A 26695-nucleotide genomic window follows, 5' to 3' on the forward strand; every position below is an offset into this window, starting at 1 on the left:
ATTAATCAGTTATGTGTAAGTAATGAAACCCTGATACAAACTCTGGATACCAAAGCTCAGCTGAGCTTCTCAGCTGCTGAGCACATTGACGTGCCCTGGGAAGACGTGTCCTGTTCCCCAGGAGAGGTCACAGAAGTTCCATGGTCAAGACCCTCTCCATTTTGTCCTGTGTGTCTTTGCATTTGACCAGCCCGGACTTGTGTCCTTTATAGTAAAACCGTAATCATAAATATCGCTCTTTTCTGTGTTCTCTTAATGACTCCATTGAAGGTTTTAGGCTGGCCATTTTCACCAAGAAAATGGGGACTATTGGAGACTGCAGCTTTAACCCTGTGAAGTCTGCACTGAATCAGGTCAGTTAGTGTCAGCATGGCATGTATAGACCACCTTTCATCCGGATCGGTGTGTTAATGGCATGGTGTTAAAAAGTGCCATGTGCCTCAACTTCACTTGCCTGTCTTCTTAATCCTCTTTCCTTGATGACAATGGCCAGTTACGTTCTGGACTTGTAAAGTGACTTAGCCTTTGACCACTAGACTCAGGCAGACACTCCTTCGGCACCTCCATGTCCAGTACCCTCCAGCCTGAAACCTTTGGAGCCCTCTATTTCATCTCCCAGATGGCATCACATGACTGGTGGGTTTTATACACAGGCTGGGCGTGGTGGCGCACACTTATAATCCCAGCATTTGGGAGGCTGAGTCAGGAGGATCATGGTTTGCAGACAGCCTCAGCTACTTAGTGAGGCCTTTTGCAACTCAGACCCTGTTTCAAAATAAAGAATAAAAAATAATAGAGCTGGGGGTGTAGCTTGGAGGTAGAATACTGAATTCCATTCTCAGTACCACACAAAAAAAGTGTGTATTTATCTTTCTCTCTATATATAGTATATTGTGTGTTCTATCTTTTTCTTTATATATAAGTGTATATCTATCTATATATAGCATATTGATATATTCATATAATATGCATATATAATACACATATATGTATATATAGTATGTGTTTGTGTGTACTGGCCCCTCTTGATATTAGAAATTCTTAAATTTTTGATCTTAGTCTTTTTTTATTTTTGAAACAGGGTTTCACTGAGTTGCTTAGGGCCTCGCTAAGTAACTGAGGCTGCTGGCTAACTGTGATCCTCTGGTCTTGCCTCCTGAATGCTGGGATTACAAGTATGCACCACCACGCCTGGCTTAATTCTTAAATATTAATGTGGAGATTAAGTAGTTATTTATAGGAAACTGGTGGGGTAATAAAATAAATAAAATATGATTTGAGATTTTGTTTTTAATTATTTTGTTGTTTGTTAATCGTTTGTGCTTTCAGGAATTGCACACTTTTAAGCCACTCTGTTTGTTTGTTTGTTTTTTGGCATGGTGTTGGGAATTGAACCTAGGGCCTCACACATGGCTGGTAATTACTCTACTGAACCATATCTCCAGCTTTTGGAATCATGGTGTGTTCTATAATATCTCATAAGTGAAATTTTCAAATCAAATACCGCCTTTTCTTTGGCATTTTGCTTGGATTTCTTAGGCCATGACCCTCCTTCCGTTTTTTAAACTTTTTTTTTTTTTTAAGATTTTCTTTTCCCTGCTTAAAATAGACACTGCCTCTTTTTATGTGGCCCTGCTGACCATTACCCTTCTATCCATGCTCAGGCCCAACCCTCATCTGACAAAGCCCTTTTAGGTCAACAGCTCCTAGAAAGTTGACTCCTATGGGCGTATCATGGGTCCATCCTAGAAAGATAGTATATAAGAAAGGACAAAAGCAAACTCTGTGGTTATTACAAGAGAAGTTTCCTTCATTCATGAAAATCAGGAATAAAACAAAAAAGCTCTTTGGAGTCGTGAAAGAGGTCTCTTGAAATACCCATGCTGACTTGATTTCTTTCTGACGTGGGCTGGGCCTGGGCCCTTGCTGACCAGAGTGTTCAGCTTTAAGGGTGGGGGTAGTTCAACCAGAGATGTCACCTCTCTTTCTGCCACTCTCAGTGACGATGGGAGTGTCTCCATTTCTGAGAGGAGCAGGGCACACTCAGAAAGTTGGGCATTCCCTTCTCCCTGACCCCTGAGGGTCTCACCTTCCAGGGACCACAGACTTCAAGACTCCTTTTTTATCTTTCAAGAGCCTCAGCAAGTGCTGTAGCCCCATAAGAGAGCTGGGGCTGAAGCAGTGTTTTGCAAAGAGGAAACTTTAATTTGAATAAAAATGCTAATGATATAATCATTTGATTTAAATGGCTTCCGTGTTGAATGACTTATCCAAAGGTACACAGTTACTAAGAGGAATGAGAGGAACCCAGAATTTCTGATTAGAGCTCTAGTATAGTTATATTACTTCAAAGGAAGCAGGAGACACAGAGGCACCAGGCTGGAGGCTGCTGATGATCAAGTGCCTGCTGACCCGGTGTGAGTGGGATGCCCCCTTGCTCTAGGAGGGCCCAGATATATGTGCATCAGTTTTGCCCACTAAGCTCCACACCCCTGGCCCATGGTAAGCACCTCACAGATGTGTGCTGAGCTCAGCCCAGGCCCCTTCCTTGTCTACCAGCATCCCACAGGCTACAAGTTCCTTCTTTTCTCTATTATGCTTCTTTCCATCCATCTCTTCCATTCATCCCTCATATCAATGTCCAAAGGGTGAGGCAGGGAGAGGGTAGAGTGGGTCAGAGGCCTCTACCTGTGGTTCTCTTGGATCTCATCCTCCCCCGCCCCGGGGTGCCTGTTTGTCACATTGAAGACCTGGTCCTCCTGGGGTCTGCCTCTTCTTCATGAGCTCATCGGCTCTCCTTCCCAGCCTGGAGAAAGGCGAGCTTTCCAAGTCTGCCTGCTGAATTTCCTGGCTGCTTCTGCACCTGCTTGTGTGAGTCACAGCCAGAGAGCATCACTCAGGCTAATCTTCAGTGTGTCCTTAAAACATTTCTTTGGCCAGACCTTTTGCTAAATTTCCTCTAATTTTCCCTCATCCTTTTTTCTTTCTCTTATTAGATTTTTTTTTCCTTTGGAATTTTTTTAAAATCTCTCAAATCACTAGCATAATGCTGAATAGCACATAATTAACAGCCCTTTCCATCTCATTCCAATGTTCATTTAATCTAAAAATATTTAATGAGCACTTACTATACAAATCAGATGCTAAACACTGGATCCTTACAATGGCTATGAATAACTACCATGTAGTAGCTCATTTAACCCTCGCATCGACTATTAGGCGTTTGCACCGTTGCTGGCTTCTTTCTATGCATCAGGAAATTAGGGTAGAAAGAGTTTAGAAGTTAGACAGCCTTGCCAAGGTCACACTGGAAGGTCGTGGGTGCCCTAACCCTAGTACATAGGATGGTTATGCTCTCTTTCCTCTAAGACAAGCGGCATCTCGGCTTTCCTGAAGTCCACATTTTTATAATAACAAGAAACAAGAAAGAAGTAATTTCAGACAGTGGTAAAGTTTCTGAAGACAGTAACATCCTGATATGATGAGACAGAAGGGTGGTGGTAAGTTGCAAGTTGAGGAAGGGCCCCCTTATACATCCACATTTGGGCTCAGATCTGAGTCACCTGTGCAAGTCTGTAGGGAAAAAGTTCTTCCCTTCTATACCCGCTGCTATGGTTTATGTATGGATTAAAGAATCTCTGTGTTGGAAACTTTGTTCCTAGTGGGGCAGTATTGGGTGGCAGCATACCTTTAAGAGGTGGAGCCTAGTGAGAGGCCATTTGGGATGCTGCCCTAGAAAGCTGTTAAAGTAGTTCTTGTGGGATGCTGACTTAGTTCCAGAGAAGGTTGTTACATAAGGAGTACGGCCCCTCACCCTCGCCCTGACTGCCAGTCTTGCCAGGTAGCCTCTCTCTCACACTGGCTGTGCCATCTGTTATGTGACACAGCCAAGGGGGTCCCTCACCAGGACTGCTGCATGCTATTTGATTTTCAACCTCTTTTCTTTATAGATATTTAGCATCAAGTCTTTAATTACAGGAACAAACCAGGCTAATACCCACTCACGACCCAGAATGATTTTGCGAGGTTTTGTTTTTCTCTGCCTACCAAATTGTTCTCTAGCCGATGTCCTAAAATGTAAAACAGTTCTGACACTATAACCTGGAGGTAGTGTCACATCCCACAGATTGATGGCAGTCACAAGCCCCAGGTTGTGGCCTGTGCTTCTGACTGTCCTCCTAAAAATCAAGGCCCTCCTATTTCTCTCCTTGGATTTGGTTAATTTGATAGGCGAGCTCAGCAGACTTGGGGAAACACGTTGCTTTCACGTTCCTGTTTATTATAAAGGATGTCACAGAGGATGCAGATGAACAGCAGGATGCCCGAGCTGGGGAGGCAAGGAACCGGGAAGGGTGTGGAGCTCTCTGGGTGTGGACCCTCCGGGGACCTCAGGATGCTCAGCAACCACAAAGCTTCCCATACTGTGTTCTTTGAGGTTTTATGGAGTCTTCATTAAGGAGGCATGTGTGATCAGATAACTGGCTGTAAGTGATCAGTTCAACCTTCAGCCTAAGGTTGGGCTGAAAGTCCCTACCGCCTGTCACGTCACATCTTGGTCTTTCTGGTGACCAGCCTGGGCATCCACCAATTATCTCTTTTACATATAAACACACTCTTATCCTTTCGGAGATTCTAAAGGCTTTAGGAGCTATGTGGTGGGAGCCGGGGGTAGAGACCAAGTATAAATTTCCTATCACAATACCACAGTGAGTCACATCTGGAAAGGAGTTTCAGGAAGAGGGGTCAGCAAATGCAAAGGCTCTGAAGTGGGACCCAGATCATTCGGGCCACATATACTCTCCCACAGCTCAGCTCCTTCTTGCCATTGTTCATCCATATCTCATTTAGCAAAGCTGTGTTGAAGTTCCAGGATAATAGGAGTGGGAGCAACTGAAAGGTTACCTAAAGTCCCGATTTTATAGAGGTGGCAACAGATGTCACAGAGCTAGAAGCCAGTTTCCCTTTAGGCTGCCCTTTGAGTTCTTGCTCCCAGGACATCTGTCACCCAAGCAGGGTTAGGTATGGCTTTAAGGGGATGTGCCTGGGAGATCTCACAGTGCTGGCCAAGGGGTGTATGCAAGGTGAGTTCTGCATTCTGCGTGGCTCAGGCTGACCTGCCCATGGTTCCCGTACCCTTCCCCCAACTTATCTTCAAGCACATGTTGATAGTAGATGACTCCAGCCTACCTCCTTAGCACTAAGTAGGCTTTTATTTTCCCCTTTATCTCAGAATATGGTCCACTCAGGCAAGGACATGTTGGCTCTTGACCTTCTGCAACCTTGTCAATCTCTCATGTGAGGACTCCGCTGGCTTCAGGCTCACTTTCCACACTTAGCCCTCATGAGGAGTGGTCTAGCTGAATGAATCTGTGTGCTAGGACAGCTGATGTCTTCCCTTTCTGGCAGTTGATGGGTAATGCTCAGCCTTGCTTAGTATTCTTGCCAAATATAGAATTGAGCTCGGTGACTTGAGGAAGTTGTTGCTGTGTGTGTGTGTGTGTGTGTGTGTGTGTGTGTGTGTGTGTGAACTAAAAACACGGGTTCAGGAAAACACTCCAAATTTTGATGCTGACATTTGATTCTTTCCCCTGACACTTCCTGAATTCCCTGCACCACAGCCCTTCAACCTCCAGATCAGACTAAAGCACAGCCATGGCAGCTGTTTCTACGAACATGGAAGTTTCATTCAAAATTCAAAACAAGCTAAGAGGCATACAGGTTTGTTTGGACTCTTCCGTACGTGACTTTAGCGTTGGAACCAATCTGGGCTTCACTCTGTGGCTGTGTCTTGTACCCTCCTCTCTCTCCTGTCCCTCTCATTGGAAGTTTCTAGGTGACCTTTTGTGAATGTAATTTCCAGCGGGAATGTTTCACAGTAGAAGAATGCTCTCCCTTGAGGCTTGCTCTTGACATTTCTAGAGATTTATTTAATTGGACTTTACTTAAATCCCATTGGGAAGCATATTTTTGCTGTGAAGTTGTGATGTGTTTAATTTGGGGTCTAAGATAAATGTCGATCCTCAGGGGGGTGGATTGTTAAGCAACAGTTTTCCTTTTGTGCTGGCTTAATGAGTAGCTTTACTGGGCTTTCCTCTGTTTGTTTGTTTAGCAATGCTTGGCTATTTAAACTTCTTTTGTACTAAAAAGCAAAAAATGTTTTCCCTCTCTTCTGAGAATTAAACAATAATGCTGAGTATCTGGTTGAGCTGTTGGGAAAATGTGGCTTTGTATTTTATAGCACCTTTCTAACAATCTCCCCTCCTCATCCTCGCAGTGTGATCTCATGGAGTTTTATATTTTTTCTCTCCTTTAATCCATCTTGATGGATTATCCCATATAAAGCTTTTTTAGTAAATGGAGGAGATGGGGCTTTAACATGATATAGAGTGGCCTCCCAAACACACAGCCTCTAGCTAAGATAGTCTTGGGACTAAAAAGATGTTACAGGGAGATGCTGGGCTGATGCCAATCCATGATGGGGTTTATCACATAAGAAGGAGTGTGTCTTGGGGGTTTATCAAATAAGGAATGTGTCTTTGGGAAAGGAATCATCTACCGTGCTTGCTACTTGCTTGTAGAACAAAAGTTCTGGAAGCCTCCATGGGCTTGCCTTCTATGGTCATGACCATCCATTAGGCAGCACCTCCATCCTCACCTTGGACTATTTCTGACTTGACTTTAAGGTATGGTCCCTATTTGTATTCACTCCTAGGGTCCTGTTCTCAGGTAGCTCACAGGTTTTAGTATGGTTCTTTAAAAGTGGGTGTTCTAATCTATACTTCTAAAAAGTAAGATATACTGGGAAATAAAAGTATTAATCTGCCTAGGCTATGTATTAGTACATTTTCTGTTGCTATAACAAAATATCTGAGGTACCTTATAAAGAAAAGAAGCTTATTTAACTCAGAGTTTTGAAGTCAGGATAGAGTGGCCCCATCTGTTTGGCCTGTAGCGAGGGCCTCCATAGTAGGTGGCATAAAATGGTAGGAGCTCAAGCAGAAGAGATCACATAGCAAGATAGGAAGCTAGAAAGATTCAGAAGCGAGGCTTGCTCTTTTATAAAGATCTACTCTACTCAAGTACTATATTCACTCCTTCTGAGGGCAGCACCCTCCCCACCTATTTACCTCCCCCTAGGTCCCGCCTCTTAACGGTTGGTTCCCCTTTCAGCATCACCACACTGCGGACAAAACATCCAGTGCACAAAACTTTAGTGGATACACTCAAACCTAATGGTGGTGGCTTTTATAACAAACCCCATGCTCTGGGCCACTTAAGCAACAGAAATTTATTTTCTCAGAGTTCTGGAAGCCGAAAGTCCCCAACATGGCCAGGGCCTGATTTGTCTTCTCTGATCATCATTTCTTTGAGCGGGTGTTGGACCTTGATGAAAGAACTGGTGCAAACACAGGCTGGGTTTCCGGGAGTTGGAATGGGGAGGCAGAGGGTCAAACGCACTGACCCTCTTCTCCAGGCTGGGCCAGAGGGAGAGCAGAAGGCCATCTCCCCGCCTCTCGGGCAGAGGGTGCCATGGAGATATCCCAGTCATCAGTGGGTTTACCTGCTGGAGACTAAAGTGGGAGGTGGTGCTCAGAGGGCACCCTCTGCACCAAGCACTCTGCACCGAGCACCCTGTGTGGCAGGAGGGGTTGGCCTCAGCCACGCTGCTTCTCCCACCAGCCCCTAAACAGATACAGAGTTAACAATATTTTATGCATTCACAGAAAATTCAGGCACCAAAAAGTACTCCAGAAAGTCTTCCTCTCTTATTATCTCTCCATCTACTCCTAATGGGGATGGGGAAAGAGGGCAGGGCAGGGAGGGTAAAGGAAAGAGCTGAAGGGGAAAGGGAGAGGGGGCACACTAGGCTCCCAGGGGAAGAAGCAGGGGGGTGGTCTTTCTAAGTCACCCCCACTCAGGCTCAGGGGCCCCTGCCTCTGGGATCTCACGGATCTCCTCTCACTGTTTGTATCCTGCTCACATAAAAGTCATCTGCTCATTAAAATAACACAAAGCTGTTTAATTGTTGTCTTTGTGGAAAATTACACGACTGTCATCAGCTGTTGCTTCTGGCAGAGCTTTCTGTTCTAATGTAAATAAATGAGGTAACAGATTTAAAGAAGCAGGCTGTATTTACATACTTGTGAAGTGTCCTCTCAAACCATCTGCCTATGTTATTCAAATACACACAAATTAAACTTGCTCTCCCAAACACTGGTTATTCATGAAAGCTTTGAAGTAGGAAGGGTAGGAAGGGAGCATTAGAAATGTACCTCCCTTCTAGGGAGAGTAGCCAGGGGCTGCCTTTATTTGTGTGAAGACTGTGCCCTTTTAGCATGCTGAATTTTAACCCCCATACCCCCCTTAGGCATCAATTTTGTAGCTAGATCTGAAGTGCCCAAGGCCGCTTCTGACCTTGGGAAGGTGAGGTGTGGGCCTTTGCAAACCTTGACCCAGGATTCCAGTGACAGCATCATTTTCAATTTTTATAAATCATAGTTCTCACGTCATTGGATCTTTCTGTGTTCACATATTGAAGGTAAATATTTAGGCAAGGATTTTTAAAAGTAAGTTTCTATTGAGGGTTTTGCAAGGATTTTATCAGAGAAGGAAGCAATGTATTTGAAAATGTAGGAAAAACTCTTAAGAACCACTCCAACAAGCTAATGATTAAAAATAGTTGTAGATGCCTATAGAACTGAAAGTTTTATTAGGAGGCACATTGCTAATTATACGAAGATTAGGAAGGAGTCAAAATTACTGTTTTTAATTCCTCATAAGTATATCCATATGCAAGTATAAGCCAATCGCCAGAATGCTAAATTCTATAATATACCAAAGTGTTGAGGTAGAGGGATAGCACATAATCTGAGGGAAACAAAAATAACTTGATACCACAGTTACAATGGCTATACAAATAATGTCTATTTTGTGTAAGTATCAATCGTCTAAATTGTATTTTTGTGACCCCGTAGGATTGTTGCAGGAGGCTGTGTACCAGTATTGGGAATGGCCTAGGAAGATTTGAGAAAGCTCTGATTATTAATAGATATATTTCAGAAATCATTGTGTCAAAATGGCAGACCTGGAGAAAGGCTTGGCTTTGGTCAGGAAGCAGACAGCTATTGCAACTTAGATTGACTTAGCTAAAAGTAATTAGCAAGGAGAGGGGAACTAGGCCTTTCTCTGTCTAAAAACAGATCTACATGCTTAGATAAGCTAGCTAAGGTAGTAGGAGGGGTCGATCTTCCTTAAAGGAGACACCTTGCCACACCTTGCTGGGGGAGGTACCTTACAGGGTAAGGGGAGGAACCTTACAGGGCATTTACTAAGTCAGAATTACATAAACAAGATGGAGGTCATGGGCATAAAAAGTCCGGTCCACATGCTATATCTTGGGGGTGGTGAATTGGTTTGGACCACCCGCCTCATGCCATTCTGGCATGGGGCTCTAACTATCTTCTGTATTTCTATCTTTTTAATAAACTTCTTTAAATCTTCAGCAAGTGTCCGAGCTATGTATACTTATACTCAGGACAAGAACCTGCGGTTTTTCTGTGTTTTTCTATTTTTGGTTGTTTTGGGTTTTGTTGTGGTTTGAGGGAAATTGTGTCCAGAACCCTAACAGGGGTCCTGAGGGACAGTTTCCCCAAAACCATAACATTCCCCCACTATAACATATTTCGCCGTAATAGGCTGGGTGGGCAAGCAGGTCTCTCTATTCACTAGTGAGGGCCCAGTGAGCAAAAGCTACAGATCTGAGCCTTAAATGGTGTCCTTATATAGATTATATATCCCTAGAGAGACAGAGTTTGATTGGCTCAGTGACAGGCAGGGGTACCAATACCAGGGAGATTTGGTCAGGTTTCATTTCTGTTTCCTGAGCTAAGATTTTTTGTATTAGCCTCCACATGGCCTGGTCAGAATTGCATGGCACCATCTTGCTGGACGTAGTTGACTTATCTTACAGATTTAGGTACCAGGAGAGGCAGCACAGGACTTTACATTAATATTACATTTTTCTGCCAGGCATGGTGGTGCACGCTTGTAATCCCCGCGCTTGGGGAGGCGGAGACAGGAGGATCGTGCAGGTTCAAAGCCAGCCGCACTGGCTTAAGAGACCCTGTTTCCAAATAAAAAAGCATAAAAATAGGTCTGGGAGTGTAGCCCGGGAACCCCAGTACCACCAAAAAAAAAAAAAAAAAAGAAAAAGAATGTTACATTTTTCTTCTCCTTCCTTTATCTCCTTTTACCTCATTCATAGCAATATTATATATATATAAAATATTGTATATATATAATATATATGCAACTTATCTATATATATTATATAGAATATATTATATATTATATATTACATATATAATATTGTATATATATAATATATATACAACTTATCCCACTATTTCATAAAAATAATGTTTCATACCTATATTTTAGACCCCTACCTTCCTCTCTCCTTCCTTCCTTCCTTCCTTCCTTCCTTCCTTCCTTCCTTCCTTCGTGGTTTGGAGGCTTGAACCCAGGGGCTTTCTGTTACGGAGCTATACCTTATTCCTAGCCCTTTCATTTTTGAATTTTGAAATAGGGTTTCATGAAGTTGTTCAGGCTGGCCAGCCTCAAACTTGCAATCCTTCTGCCTCAGCCTCTCAAGTAAAAAAGATTATAGGAGACTGTCACTGTGCCTGGCTTCATGCCACTATTTTCAAAATTTCTAGAAATAGGCACACACACACACACACACACACACACACACACACACACTGTATAAATAACCTTTTATTTATATGTAGTAAATATATATTTATGTTATGTATATTCCTAGAAATTTTAGAAATGTATGTATATTCCAAAAAATTTTCAAGGAATGCATTTTTTTTTTTTTTTGCTATCTGATAAGCCTCGATGTCTTTCCTCCCCCTCAATTCTATGGACATGTTAGGACATATAGAACTAAATAGAATGAGGTTTCCAAAGGAGGCCACCAATCACAGGACCCAGCTCCGACTGCAGGCCACTTCCTTCTGCATTTGTGGAGTTCGTACTATGCCCAAGAGCTCTGAGTGCATCCTTACAAGAAGAGCTTCTGTGTGTGGACCCATCCCTTCTCTGGCGTGGTTCTGCAGGAACTCGCTTTGGCAGATGGAGGCCTTTCCCACTTCTCTGAACCAAATGTACCTTCCTTCTGAGTCTCACCATAGTGGAGCCTCCTTGGGCCACTCAAACCCAAAGCAGAGCTCCTTTCGTGCTTCCTTACTTCTCATATATTGCCTTTTTAGGGTTGGTTTCTAAGCTAAATCTGTAGATAACTTGTATCCTGCCAGAGAGGGACTAACATCTTCCTAAAAGAGTCAAGAATAGACCATGCCAAAAAACCCATCTGAGCTGAACTGGACTCAAGATTCTGCGGTTTCTTGTTTTAAAACAGGTTTTAAATTTGTGCTACTTCCTTGCCCAGTAGTAATGAGTCTTTTCATACTCTGGACATTTCAAGCTAAGCCAGGCCACAGTGTTGAGGGAGGCAATCCACGAGCAGGTATAAGGATATTCTTCTCTGACTCACAGTCCTACCAGCAAGACCGCCACACTTACCCCCTAGACAACTTTCTTCCTTAGTAACAGGAGTATCTTTTTAACCCTTTATTTTTTGCCGTGTACCTTGGAAAATAGCACTTTCCCTGGACTCTTCAATACAGTCTCCCTTCATTCTCCTGTGGAAAGAAATACAGGCTTTCTGGGTACAGGATCCCAGGACAATGGCATCAGCAGTGGTCACAGGACTCCCGGTATTGAACTTGAAATTGTACATCTCTGGAGTCTAAAGAGAATTTCATAGAAAATAAGAAGTAAAAATAATCCTTATAAGATCTAGCTGGCATGCCAAATACTTATCCTGGTTACGTGCTATTCTGCCCTGCAAATTATGACATTATGGGACCCTCATCCCATTTTGAGGGTTTCAGCTTTTGAAATCCAGTCAGCCACAATTTACCCCTGTTTTGTTCATACACCAGGACCTTTAGCCATACAACTCATGAGAGACTCCTGTGATGTGCTGCGCTGTCTTGCCCTGTTACAGGTGGAGAGGCCAAGGTTCAGAAATATTAAATAACTTGTGGGAGGTGACAGGGTGAGCTAGTCAGTGATGGGAGCAAAATTTTAACTCAGCCTGGTGGCAATCTGTGTTCTTCACCACTATCAGCAAAGTACATTTTACTGGTAACTCTGGGAGGGTGAGGCAGAAGGATCACACGTTCAAGGCCAGCCTGGACAACTTAGAGAGACAGTGTCAGAGAAAGAAAGAAAGAAAGAAAGAAAGAAAGAAAGAAAGAAAGAAAGAAAGAAAGAAAGAAAGAAAGGAAGGAAGGGAAAGAAGGAAGGAAAGAGGATGAAAAAGAAGGGAAGAAAGGAAGAAAAGAAAGAGAAAGAAAGAAAGAAAGAAAGAAGGAAAGAGGACAAAAAAGAAAGGAAGAAAGGAAGGAAGGAAGAAAGAAAGAAAGAAAGATAGATCTAACCAGCCATCCAGCCTCAGAAGGGCTGGGAATATTTTTTAGTAATAGCATGCTCCTGAGTTCAGCTTCTTCTTTGGGTGTTAATTCCATTTGCTGACCTGCAGAGAATACTTCCCTGAAAGTGTTCTAGAAAGTACGCACTTCCCAGCTTATCGTAAAACCAGGCACTTGTGTGCAGAAGTGCTGTCCAGCTTTAGAATGTGGAAATGTTGCGCTTGTGGCTTCTGCATGTGGGCAGCCAGAGCACAGCTTCTGAGTCACCTCAGAGGGCTCTTCTGTTTCTATGGCTGCAATAGCCACAACCGCAGCGGGACTCAAGTACAGCTACAGAGAGGCTCCCCACTACAGTAGAGTCCATTGCTTCACTGGACTGTCGGTAAACTGACTTGGAAGAAACAGGCACATGGGGGAGAAGGGGTTACTACATACTTCTCTTTGGTGCACTCAGTGTTCCTTGTCATGGCCATTCAAAATCAGTGTGCTAACCATACTCACTTTAATAGGGAACCTCGTTTTGAGATAAGGTTCAGCAGGGTTTGCCCCCAACATGGTCACTCATGCCTCAAAAATATTCACTGATGAAAGTAAGCTCTTGTGTGCCCAGGAAGGAAGGGAAGAAGAGCCAAATAATATGAAAGCAGATATAAATTTATATAGTAGGAAGGATAGGGAACAGTTGTTTTTATAAAATTATATCATTTACTACCTAGTGAGGTCCTTTGCAACTCGGTGAGACTGTTTCAAAATAAAGAATAAAAAATAGGGCTGGTGGTGTAGCTCAAAGGTAGAATGCCCCTGGGTTCCATCTCCAGTATTGCAAAAAAAAAAAAAAAAAAAAAAAAAAATATATATATATATATATATATATATATATATCTTTAAAACTACTCATAAACATTAGTTTCTAGTTTTTTAAATACAAATTTGAAAATAAAAAACTCTTGGAACATTAACTTGCATAGCTTTTGTATGTATATGTATGGTACTGGAGATTGAACCTAGAGGTATTCTGCCTCCGAGCATGTATACCCAGCTCTAACTTTATTTATTTATTTATTTATTTATTTATTTATTTATTTATTTATTTATTTATTTATTTTGGGTGGTACTGAGGGTGGAACCCAGAAGCATTCTACCTCTAGGCTATACTCCCAGACCTATTTTACATTTTTATTTTGAAACAGGGCCCCACTAAATTGGGATGCCTCCCTGAGTTGCTGAGGTGAACTGTGAGCCTGCAGTCCTCCTGTTTCAGCCTCCCAAGTACTGGGATTACAAGCGTGCACTACCAAAACCATCTTTGTTTAGCAGTTAGAGTCATTATGTTAAGCGGATTTCTTTTAAGACTTTAAAAGATGATAGCTTCCCGGACTTATGAGGAAAAAATTCCTATGTGCTAGACATTACTTCAAAGTACTTTGTATTTATGAGCGGTTTAATCTTCATAACAGGACCTCAAGGTAGCTACTGTTATTTTTTTTCTGGTTTTATTTATTTATTTGTGGTACTGGCAATTGAACCCAGAGGCATTCTACCATTGAGCTACCACCCCAGCCCAATTTTGTTTCTTATTTTGAAAGAGGTTTCACTAGGTTGATGAGCATCTGGCTTCCTGTTTTATATAAGGGATGCAGGGAAACAGAGGAAGAGAGAGGTGAGAACTTTGTGAGACCTTCCGCCTCCCCGGGATCTCCCAACTCGTGTTTGCAGGATGGGTCAGGCTCATGCAGTCTGGCCTCTGTGCCCACCTCTGCGTCACTGCAGGGCTTTTCTGGGTAGCTCCTGTGCACAGATCTGCTGCAGGTGAGGACAAGGCTCATGACTTTGGGGTTGTAAGATGATATTTTTCAGACACTGGGTTGTATATCAGTTAAAACTGAATAACGATAACCAACATTTATTTAGCTCCTACATGCCGAGCTCTACATAGGCTTCCTCTATCACAACCCTATGAGTAGGTGATAATTCCACTTGATGGATTAGTAAATTGAGGCATCAAAAGGGAAAATGACATGAGACCTTTGTAGGTCTCGCAGCTCCTACAAAACAATCATAAGGGCAGCCTGTGTGCCGCTAACCCTTGGTGTTAACTGTAATACTACACTGCTTCAATTGTTTATTTGTACTTTTTATACTTTTATTGCTGTATTATAGTCTCACCTCATAATGTAGTTTATAGTGATAGTGAGACACATGTATTTTTCCCTTTGTAATATAATATTCTGATGTAGTGATAATACACATAATCAAAGCTCCTCATTAAGCAGTCGGTCACTTTGTCTTCTCGTGGACGTGGACTCTGGGGCAGGGTGGGTGGAAAGTAGTTGGGAGGGAAAACCATCTCAGCCCTGCTCTTTCCACTCCTCTCCAGCTGCCCTTTCTACTCCCCCTCCACCACCAAGCAAAGAAAACAATCCTTCCTGCAGATTTCCCTCTTAAAAAAGAACACCACTCTGAACCACTAGTGGCTCATTTTGCTTTAAACACCATTCACTGAGAGTTTTTAACTGCAGTATATAGATGTGCATAACCTTCAAAGAGGACTGAGGCCCGAATTGATAAGCTAATTGGAAATTGAACAGGAGACTGTTTCTTCAGCCCTTTGGTGAGAATTCCCTTTTCTAGCTAGTAGGTTTGAGTTATAGTAACTCCTTTGCTGTCTACTTTCCTTCCAAATATTGCATGAGCAGTGTTCTCACGTGGCTCAAACATACGGTGCACACATAATTTTGCACATGAGCACACCCTGTGATTTGCAGCATTCTGTGTGTGCCTGTCTCAAGTTCCTTCCCCCTCCTCCTCCCATGGGTTTTCCCCCCATTAGGCAAATGGAAGGCCCATGCCACCTGTTAGCATTACGTCATTGGCTCCCCAGAACACAGTTGCACCAAAGGCCTTAAACAAAGTAGTTCTTCTTGTATTGTTTGCACTCAAAGAGCTGATATCATGCCAACTGATGTCATTGTATGTCTTTGTGTAACTGCTATGGCAACTGGGCAGGTGGGGAGCCTCCAGCTGATGTCATCGGGAAGGGAGGTAGAGAGACAGAATTTTAAAAAGCTGTATGCTGTTTTTTTCTATGTGTGGGGTTTTCTGGCATGCTTTTTTTTTTTTTTATTTGTGTAAGCTGCTTTTAAGACAAATTACAGCTCGCATACCCTAAATAAGAACAGAGAGAAGTTTTCTTTTTTCTCTTTTTTTCACCCTTAGGGACTTCTTTTGAGTCTGTTTTGCCTTTCTTACACAGACAAAATATCACAACTGTCGTGTTCTTATGAAAAGCGTGAATTAGGTGCTCATCAGAATCAGGCTGGAATTATTTACTTTTTTGTGGAGACAGAGCTGAGCAGATTTTAAAATCATTCTTTAGAGTCTTTTTTTTTTTGAGGTTATCATGGTGACAAATGGGTAGTTTTTATTTTATTAAATATTCACTGATGAAGTTTTGCTGGTTTTTTAATTTTTTTCTCACTGTACTTTAAAATTCCTTTTGAGCTCAAACTTTAGTATGGTGATTTCATAGCATAATAAAATAACACTATGTAAGGATGGAGTTTAATTGTGGGAATCAGTTAAAATGAGTTTGTACCTTTTTTAAATAATAAAGGTTTGGACTTTACTCATCTTAGATGAATAAAGTGATCATAATATCGCCCCTTTGAATTTGCTGTAGATTATTATGGTGTCTTAAAGAAAATATGACTTGTTTTGTAAGACTGGCTGCATGCCCCTTAGTTGTGAACAGTCATGAGACTTGGTTTGGGTAACGGACTGGAGCTTCCTGCTCTATTTGCCAAAGATGAGACTGGAAATGGAGAAGAACATTTGTTAGGTTCAGAAGCTAGTGGACAGACAGACTTCCTGTTCTTATTTCAACAGAACCATATTCTGTTCACACTTCGTGTTTTTTGTGTTTTTTGCCTTATCTCCTGGGACTGTCAAGATACATAATCAAAGCACTGATCTTTGGGGACAGATGTTGTGTTCTGGTAGTTTTTAGCTAATAATTTCCAACTTCCCTCTGTATTCAAAGAAAAGGGCAGAGTGTGTCTAGTTCTGTCTTCATTTGGTAGTGATAATGTCAGCCAAGGTTGCATAGCCCTAATATGTATATTTTATAATTTGAACCTAGTTATAATCCTCGGGATTTATTTATGTGTACAATTTTGTGTAACAAATATTAAAGGAAAATGTAAAGAATAAGCTATAATCCTTAAATTTCCTAACTTACACAATTGCTCCCTTTTTTGCATAGCCATTCAGCAGTTGATGAGTGTTATTTTTTTTTTTCTTTTTGCCTTGCTGGGGATGGAACCCAGGGGCATTCTACCTCCGAGCTATACCTCTAACCCTGTTTTTTTCGTCTTTATTTTGAAACAGGCTCCCACTTAGATTCAGAGAGCCTCACTAAGTAGCTGAGGCTGTCCACAAACTGCAGTCCTCCTGCCTCAGCCTTCCAGATGCTGGGTTTACAAGCATGCACCACCACAGATTCATTTCTTTGTTTTTATATACTTTTTACAGCTGTGTGTGTGTGTGTGTGTGTGTGTGTGTGTGTGTGTGTGTGTGTAAGACTTGGGGTGGAACCCAGGGGCTTTTTTACCTCCAGGCTATACTCCCCGACCTATTTTATATTTTATTTGGAAACAGGGCCTCACTAAGTTGCTGAGAGCCTCCCTAAGTAGCTGAGGCTGGCTTCGAACCTCTGCAATCCTCCTGTCTCAGCCTCCCAAACCCTGGGATTACAAGCATGCACCACCACGCCTGGCTTAAAACATTTTTCTTTAATGGCTACATAATGTTGCATGCAATTAATGTAGTAGCTTTTACTTTCTTTGTCAATTTTATTTTTGTCTTTTTTTACATGACCTTTTCCATGGAACAGATAATTCTGTAATGAATATCTTCATGTATCTCGCTAAGATATATCCCTCTGGGCATGATGGTGCATGTTCATAATCCCTGCGCTTGGGAGGCAGAGGCAGGAGGATTGCGCAGGTTCGAAGCCAGCCTCGCTGGCTTAAGAGACCCTGTTTCCAAATAAAATGTATAAAATAGGTCTGGGAGTGTATCCCGGAGGTAGAAGGGTTTCCAGGAACCCCAGTACCACCAAAACAAACAAACAAATAAACAAACAAACAAAAAGATACATCCCAATAAGTGAGACTGTACTTGTTTTGGGGGATGTCCACATTTTTAAAATGGTAAAACAGGCAAAATTTAAACATTTTCTGGTAGACCCGTAACTCTTGGAGACAAAATAGGGCCTTAAGCTCAAAGCAATTGCATAGATGTCCCCGATAGGTCCATGTACCTACAACCCTCTAAAAGCCAAGTACAGAAATGAAGCGTCCATTCTACTGGAAGGCAAGGTTGACACATATCAGGGACCCACAGGAACAACATAAAAAATGAGACCATAGGATCACCCACCCTACCCAACCCTGTCATGTCATTCCCAAGCATTTTTTCTGCTGCTTTTGCCTTTGAGCAATCACATCAATCATATTGATAAAAAATAACTGCTACTTGCTGAGCAGTAGTGTGTGCCTGGAATGTGCCACTGTATCTATTCATCTCAGGCTCACAGTCACATTCAGAGATCTGTGCTATGATCCTCATCTTAAGAGGAGCAGAGAGAAAGGAGCTTGCCCAAGTCACAGAGTTGGCAAGGGGGTGCTCCTGGGATCATGGTGGAGGTAATCTGACTTCTCTACCCCTTCTTGTTACCACTCTGCTGTATGGGGAGTAAACTTGGCCTTCCAGGGAAGGGAGCTGTGAAGGGGCAAGAGGGCACACGTACCATGCCAGCATACAGCAGAAGGATGGATGCTCTCGGAGGATGCCATCTGTGCCTGCCTCTGGTCCCAAAGTGCAGGTCCTGTGGTCTGCACAGAGCATATGGCTGTTTGAGGCAGATCATATTTGCAGCTGAGGAGACTGCCTGACATTCCATGGAGTGTGGTTCCAGCAACATGCCCGCTCTGACTCAGGAGCCCATTTCTAAAGTACCCCATGCCTCTGGAGCTGGTCCTCGGTCTCTGAATGGACTTGAATATTTGTGTTTTGGTTTTAGGTCAAATGTCCATCAGCAACAAGGCACACTGATTCTTACAGGGAAGTTGGCGTCTTTTTCCCAGCTTTGAAGTCTTCGGAATAGTCACCCTGCTTTCTGTGTTTGTGTTTCAGGTGGACTTAGTAGTTTTAAGCAGAACCATGAAAACCTCTGTGACAATTCCCTCCAGCTCCAAGAGTGCCGGGAGGTGGGGGGCGGTGCGTCCGCGGCCTCTAGCTTGCTACCTCAGTCTGTCCCCACCACCCCTGACATCGAGAACGCGGAGCTCACACCCATCCTGCCCTTCCTGTTCCTCGGCAACGAGCAGGATGCTCAGGACCTGGATACCATGCAGCGGCTGAACATCGGCTACGTCATCAACGTCACCACGCACCTGCCCCTCTACCACTACGAGAAAGGCCTCTTCAACTACAAGCGGCTGCCGGCCACCGACAGCAACAAGCAGAACCTGCGCCAGTACTTTGAAGAGGCGTTTGAGTTCATCGGTAACTATCTCCCCGGGGAGTTCTCGTCCTCCACCTTCCTTCCCCTCTGGCTCCTGCTTTGAAATCAAGTCCAAGGTTGATTCCTGTATTTCAAAAAAAACAGCTGCGCTCAGGTGTTTCGGGCTCTGTCACTTAATACAGCCACAGTGTTCTGGTAATTCATAGCCCACCAAGTGTATCGGCGCCATCAGGATGGACATAAAAAATAATCAATGTGGTTGGCATCCACATTCAACTAGAAACCCTCATTCTTCAAGTTCTCACTGAAAAAAAAAAAATGGTAGGGGTTAGCGTTTATACTGCTCTATAACCAGAAGGGTTGCGGGGAAGTAAAGCAGTATGGGCTCAAGTTGGTAAGGCTACTACCTAATCTCCTAGCACCCCACAGAGCCCTGTAGGATATAAAAGCTAGTGAGCCTGACATCTGCAAACACACCCATATACCCCGCACCTCTAAGAAGCCTCCTCAGCCACGTTCACCCAGGAAGAAGTGACTGCATGTCCTTTTCTTGCATTTAGCTGGTTTTCAGTTGGTATGGCTCCTTCCCCAGAGTGTGGGCAAAGGTGGCCTTTGCTGAGGGTTGAATCTGAAGCCTCTTCAATAAAACTGGCAATGCTGTGGTGAACCTTTTTAAACAATGCATCATTGTAGAGGAGTGAGTTGCTTTCCTTTTCCACCTGCTTTATCTCTGTTCTTAAGCACCGGATAACAAAAAAAAAAGAGTGAATGCAGCTGGGCTTGTCGGCACACACCTGTAATCCTAGTGCTTGGGAGGCTGAGAGAGGAAGATTGCAGGATCCAGGCTGGCCTCAGCGACTTAACAAGACCCTCAGCAATTTAGAGAGACCCTGGTTCAAAATCAGAAACAGCCCAAAAAAGGGGGCTGGAAGTATAGGTCAGAAGTAGAATGCCCCTGGATCCAACCCCAAGTACCAAAAGAAATTTTAAAAAGGAATAAATGTTAGTGCTAGTCAGATGGTACAAGATTTTCTTTGACAGTTTGTCCTAAATTCACTGAAGCAAGAAAAACCAGGTTGTGTAGCCCAAGGAAGAAAGTTCTAGCAGTAGGAGGCTCTAATCTGTAGGCAGAAACAACCATCAGCCTAATCCTAAACTTCATTTCTGCTTTTTTGTATAGTCTTGAAGTGTTGTGAGGCTCAGATTGTCATTTGGAGGACACTGGCATATTGCAGACACTCAACATGTTTTGCAAGTGACTCCAATTTTTATTGCCATAAAGAGGTAGTACAGTACTTTTCCTCATTGTTGCAACAGGCTGGTTCTTTCCTCCGTCCTGGGCGTGTAAAAAAAAAAAAAAAAAAAAAAAACAGTCACGTTTGATACTCCTTGTCAGACAAAACCCTCAGGTTTTTGGGTCTGGTGGGCGTGCTGGAGAGCTGACAGCTCTGGTCATTTTGCCCAGCTCTTTTTCATGCTAATTGTACCTTCAGTTAGGACCATAGGGTATTCAGTCTGATAGGAAATTCAAAGTGGTCACTAAAGTGAGAGAAGTGAAGTGACTTATACAAGGTCCTAAGAATTCTAGTGTCAGAGAAAGGACCAGGATGCAGGGCTCTTGACTCCCAGACAGTGAGCCTTTCTACAAAGCACTGGGGCAGTTTATAATTCCTTTTCAGTTCCCAACTGGCAACATGGGATGCAAAGATGCTTTTGATTCTTTAGTAATAAAAAAATCTGAGCCAAGCCTTGAGTCTTGAGAAAGAAATATTTTCACCAGGTAGGTGAGGAACTTCCTGGTTGATCACGAAGTTATGACTGCATTTTTCTTCTATTGCACCTGACTTGATTCCAGGTGGAGGAAGTTGGGGAGTCTATTTTCCATTTAACCAATAGCATAAGATATGCTTGTTCTAAGAGGATTTCAACCCAAGTGCTCACATTCCGTGCAGATTATCCAGGCTTACCTGCTTTTTATTTAGAAGGAAAACAAAGGCAATAACAAACAGCATTCATCCTGAAGAACCATTCAAAATCACAGCCCGCAATAGACACAGTTTTGTTTTTCTTGCTATCTTATGGGATAAACTGAAATCTTATAGTGTTGTTTTAGGAAAGCACAAAAGGTTTTATAAACATAGTAACATTCAGTGAAAGTTTAGTATGAACTTAGGGTAGTCTAGATTTAATTATGCCAATTTAATTCTGAATCAAGTGGTATTATTCTCATATTCCCTAAAGCTGGTTAGCTAATATCAATCCTATTATACAGACAGGAGGTTTGAGGCTCTGGAAGCTGTGTGATGCATACATGGTCACTCAGCTGCCATGGAGTGGAGCCAGTGTCAAACCTGACACTTAGAAGCTCATTCTCCTCCCACTGTGCTTTCTTACCCTTGTTTGTAGGTCAATAATTAGCATGTGCTAAAGAGAAGATTTTGAAAAAGGGTGATTTTCTGAGTAATTTTTAAAATAAATATACTTCTCTCTGAGAAATAAACTTCATCTCTCTCTCTCTCTCTCTCTCTCTCTCCATATATATATATATATATATATATATATATATATATATATATATATATATATAATATGGTTTTTTGGTACTGGGGGTGGAACCAGAGGCTTTCTACCTCTGGACTATACTCCCAGACCTATTTTATATTATATTCATAACAGGGTCTAAGTTGCTGAGAGCCTCACTAAGTAGCTGAGGCTGGCTTCGAACCTGTAGCTATCCTCCTGTCTCAGCCTCCCAAGTGCAGGGATTACAAGCATGCACCACCATGCCTGGCTTTCATCTAACTCTCTCTCTATATTTTTTTTTGTGTGTGGTACTGGGGTTCCTGGAAACGCTTCTACCTCCAGGCTATACTCCCAGACACCTATTTTTTATATTTTTATTTGGAAACAGGGTCTCTTAAGCCAGCAAGGCTGGCTTCGAACCTGCGCGATCCTCCTGTCTCCGCCTCCCAAGCGGGGGGATTACAAGAGTGCGCCACCATACCTGGCCCATCTCTATATTTTTAAGATTAAAAAAATGTGCATCATGCCCAGCATTTGAGAGGCTGAGACAGGAGGATAGCAGTTCGTGGACAGCCACAGCTACTTATTGAAGCCCTTTGGAACTCATTGAGACCCTGTTCCAAAATAAAGAACAAACAAATAGGGTTTGGGGTATAGCTTGGAGATAGAATGCCCCTGGGTTCCATCCTCAGTAACACACACACACACACACACACACACACACACACAAATGTGCATCGTGCTTTTCTTGTTTCACTGGTGAGAAGTACATGGAAGTAGTTTAAGTTCAGTTACTATTCTTTATACTGCTCTCTCTTTTTACCTTTCTTTTTAAAATCTAATTGGTATCCCTTCAGGGAACCTTCTAGGGGATTCCGCTTAGTGTGGAAGTGTCAGTAAAATACATGTGGGTGGTACTCAGAGGCCATTCTCCTGAGCTTTTAATATATGTGAAAACTCAGCTTCAGGTTGTCTTAGTGGCCCAGATTCTGAACCATCTTCCAAGTTACTTCTGTGTTGGAGCATCCATGGTGGGCTGAACACTTTAGAACAGGTGACACCCGGGGTCTACATACCACAAATCTTTAAACTTTGTATCAACAGACTTTCCTGGTATAACTCTCAAGTTAAGCTTTATTCTTCTCTTTGATGAGGCTTCAGTATTTTTGAAACTTTTACCCATTTAGCTTCTTCCTGTACAGAGCAATTCCATAGTATAAAGAAAGAAATGTGGGTTTCCCCTATTACAGGTGGGAGATACTTTATTAATAACTCTAGTTTTGATCAATTCTATAACCTAAAGACTGGAATTAACATCCTTAACTAGAAGAGGAACTATATTATATATACACACATATATGTGTGTGTATATTTTTATGTATATGTGTGTATAATTTTCTTCTTTCATCCCTCCCTTTCTGCCTTTTTTACCCCTCCTTCAGTCTTCTCTCCCTCTCCCTCTCTCTCTCTCTTCCTACCTCACCCTCTTTCCCTCTCTCTGTAGTATGACTCCAGAAATAAATGAAGGGAAAATGTATTTGTGAGTGAGGTTCAATAGCTGTCACGTTTTCCTTCATGGTAGCTCACTTAATATTTCCTTGTTTTGAAGGTCTAGCTTCAGTCCCTTGCCATCAACTGCGAGGTATAGTTTCTGTGAATATTTCCTTTATATTCTTTAAATATAGACATAGAGCTTCTTCCTCATGCTAATACTGACTTTAGCCAGTTCTGAAGTTGTGACCTAAGCATACAAAATTAACTAGCATACTGTCCTTGGTTTTAAAAACCATCTTAATGTATTCTTCCTCGGGTCTGGACACATGTGAGCCTCTCCCCATCCATCTCAGTCTCCGCCCCTTCACCTCCTGCCTCTCTCTTTCCAGAGGAAGCTCACCAGTGCGGGAAGGGGCTCCTCATCCACTGCCAGGCCGGTGTGTCTCGCTCTGCCACCATTGTCATCGCCTACCTGATGAAGCACACACGGATGACCATGACTGATGCTTACAAGTTTGTCAAAGGCAAACGACCAATCATTTCTCCAAACCTTAACTTCATGGGGCAGTTGCTAGAGTTTGAGGAAGACCTAAACAACGGTGTCACACCTCGAATCCTCACTCCAAAGCTGATGGGTGTAGAGACGGTTGTGTGATAAAGGCTGGGGTGGAAAGGATTCCTGCTCTCGGCTAGGAGACCGATAGGAAGGAGAATGGATTCGAATTCTTTTATTTTTCTGTTTTCTTCTTTTTTTTCTTTCTTTTTTTTTAGCTGGGGAGGGAGGTAAAGTTTGTGAATGGAGGCAAACTTGTTTAAAGACTTCTTATTTTTAACAAGTGTGCAAAGACTGTAACTGTTGATGCCATTGAGACTGGCTTCCCACAAACTGATAACGCAGGGAGGCTGAAGAGATCATTTTTTTAAGCCAACAATAAACAGAATAAAACTCATTTCCCCCTTTCCCTTTTAAGCTATTTTGTAGAGTTTATGACTAAATAGTCTGTGCAGGTTCATAGACCGAAGATACCATACTTTAAACCATTTAAAAACAACCAAAAGTAAGTAGAAAAGACATTGAATTCTGAAGGCCAGGGACCTACCTGTGCCATTCATTTAGAGAACAAAACCCACTCGAACCAAGCCCTGTTTTCCTCTTTGGTGCAGAGTAGATCAGGGCAGCATTAGTGGTCTAAACTCCTTCATGTGTTCTTTAAAGAAGCAGAGGATACTGTTGATTTAGTGTGTTTCATGCTCTGGATTTTTTTTTTCTCTCTGGGATTAAGAGATGTTTTGAAATAGCAAGGAACTGACCATTATACCATAGGCCTTCACTGGCTCTTGTGCAATAATATGGTATTTGGAGTGTGCAAACAAGTTACGGCTGGCAGCTGAATGATAGAAAAATAGTACAAGTTTGCCAGCTTGGAGATAGAAAGGAATTCAATGATACCAATTTCTTTCCTTCCCACCTTTTTCCTTTTTTGTTTTATGATTTGATTCTGGTTACAGTGCCATAAACCTTGTTACATATGTATATCAGAATGTAAAAAACAGACAAAAATTTATTTAAAAATATTTTTCGCAAGAAAACCTTTGTGTGTTTCTGTTGATTGTGTAAAAATTTATTTTCATTACATAAATGAAACTCATTCTGGGATGTGTTGTTTTTACCCCCTCTTCACTTCAACTCAGGATCAAGCCTCTTTTACCTCTGGTAATTTATATATATATAACATAAGTAGACATAACACACATTTTTGTATAAGGAACAGGAAATAAGGGTGTGAAGCAGAATATTTAAGGAAGACAAAAAGCTCCAATATTGATCTGCTCAGTTATCATTTTTTTTTGTTAATATAAGATGCAAATATTACCTTCTGTAAGTATAATTCCTCTTACCTTGTGGGGGGCCTCATTCAAGGAGAACTTAAGGGTTTTAAATATTCTCATCAGCCTCTGCTGATGCAATCACTATCAGATTGATTGGATAGAATTCAGTGGTCTTCCCACTGGCTATTTAATAACAGACAAGCTTCCATTGCTGGGTCTTACAGCCTCCCTCCCCCGCCTTCGTTGCCAGTTCCTGACATGGCATCTGGGTGACACCCACCATGTCATGCATTGCATCCAGTTGCTCTTTTCCATACTTTTTTCCCCAGCAAACTGAACTTTGATTTTTAGAACAGCTTGCCTATGAGGACACTTGGCTCCTGGATCACAGCTTGGGGTAGGAGAAGAATACAGTCCAAATACTTTCTGTATTTTATTTAAATAGATGTCAGAGGGAGGACTTAGCCACAGGGAAGTTTTGCAGCAAACTCAAGGTGGTTTTTTTTTTGTTTGTTTGTTTGTTTTGTTTTGTTTTTTGGTGTAAGAGTGGAATATTTTTGATATTTTTAAATAGCTTCTCTGCCAAAAGTGACTTAATTTTTTCTTCAGTAGAAAAGTGTAGATAGAATGAAATGAGAATTAACACAATTTTTTGGGATTGTGTTAAAGTGTTAATCAGGTGAAAACTAAATCTCTGTTATACTATTTTCTACTCTTAACAGCTGACTAACAAATATTTTGGTGCTAAAACATATTTAAGAATTCAGTTTTTCATATATAATTAATGCTTTGAAACACACGAGTAATTGACCAGATTTTATTGTTTTATTTTTAAGTCTAAATGTTAAATTTCTGATAGTTTGTAAGGTTCTTTATTTCAAGAAAACAAGGAAAAGAATTAATATAGTTGCTGGTTTTTAGCTACAGGGAAATGATTTGTTTTTAGAAGTTTGTGATTTTAAGAGAAAACCTGTCCTAGGGCAAACAGGAGGAATCCTGCCAGCCAGCATACCAAGAATTCTAAAGAAGACTCTTGTCTTTTCCACTAATCTGTTTTGGGATTACTTAGTCTCCATTTCCTTGTGAGGAATGTTAACCACTTCAAGAAAATGATATGAACATTGTTCTTGAAACCAGACTCCCTAGCTTCCTAGACCTCACTAGTTGCCTGGGAATTTTAGAGCTGAGCTAGGAAATAATTGTGTCTTCCTGAGAAAATAATCATTGGCCAATGTATGCCTCATTCTCTAAATCCAGCAACAGTTGATTCATGCTGAGTGAATTTAATAATATAGTAAAAGGAATCCATATTTTTTAAAAGTTAAGCTGAACAAAACAGAATCTCTGGCCCCTCCCTTTATGTCTATTTCAATAGTTGATACTTTTCCAGCCAATGACTGTCATCCAGGATGAAGAGTTCACATGTCATGGAAGAGCTTATGCCAGCAATTTTTGGACAAAGGAAGGGTGGAAGGTAAGTCAGGAAAGCTGAAGCTAGCAACAGAAGACAAAGAGATAAAGAGGAAACATCTAAGACCTAGCAATCATTTGCTGACAGTAAATGGGGAAAGTGAACTTTTGAGACTAATGAAAAATAAAACAATATGGATGGATAGAGTAAAAAGAAAGAATCATGTCAGTACAGAACCAGGGCATGAATCACACTCTAGATATTAACTAAGAATGCTAAGATATTGCTCCTGCCAGAGCTTACCTTCTGGAAGGTAAGAAGTCTAGAAATCTCAGTGGAATAACAATGTTGACTTTCACCTTGTTTGTAGACAGGCTCTTGGAATTAAGCCATATACATATTCGT

The 26695-nt window shown here is 41.9% G+C and overlaps 1 protein-coding gene across 1 annotated transcript in view; it reads left to right on the forward strand.

Annotated features, from left to right (window-relative positions):
- Window positions 1-23704, forward strand: part of DUSP10 (dual specificity phosphatase 10) — a gene marked incomplete at both ends in the record, with an annotated part of 42702 nt that extends 18998 nt beyond the window's left edge. Inside the window, 2 exons of the mRNA XM_080698502.1 lie at window positions 18702-19073; window positions 23439-23704. Of these exons, the coding sequence (XP_080554628.1) occupies window positions 18702-19073; window positions 23439-23704 (638 nt within the window). The remainder of the gene's footprint in view (window positions 1-18701; window positions 19074-23438) is intronic.
- Between the last annotated feature and the right edge of the window lie 2991 nt (window positions 23705-26695).

Source organism: Muscardinus avellanarius (genome assembly GCF_963383645.1).
Source record: "Muscardinus avellanarius genome assembly, chromosome: 7".
Lineage (NCBI taxonomy): Eukaryota > Metazoa > Chordata > Mammalia > Rodentia > Gliridae > Muscardinus > Muscardinus avellanarius.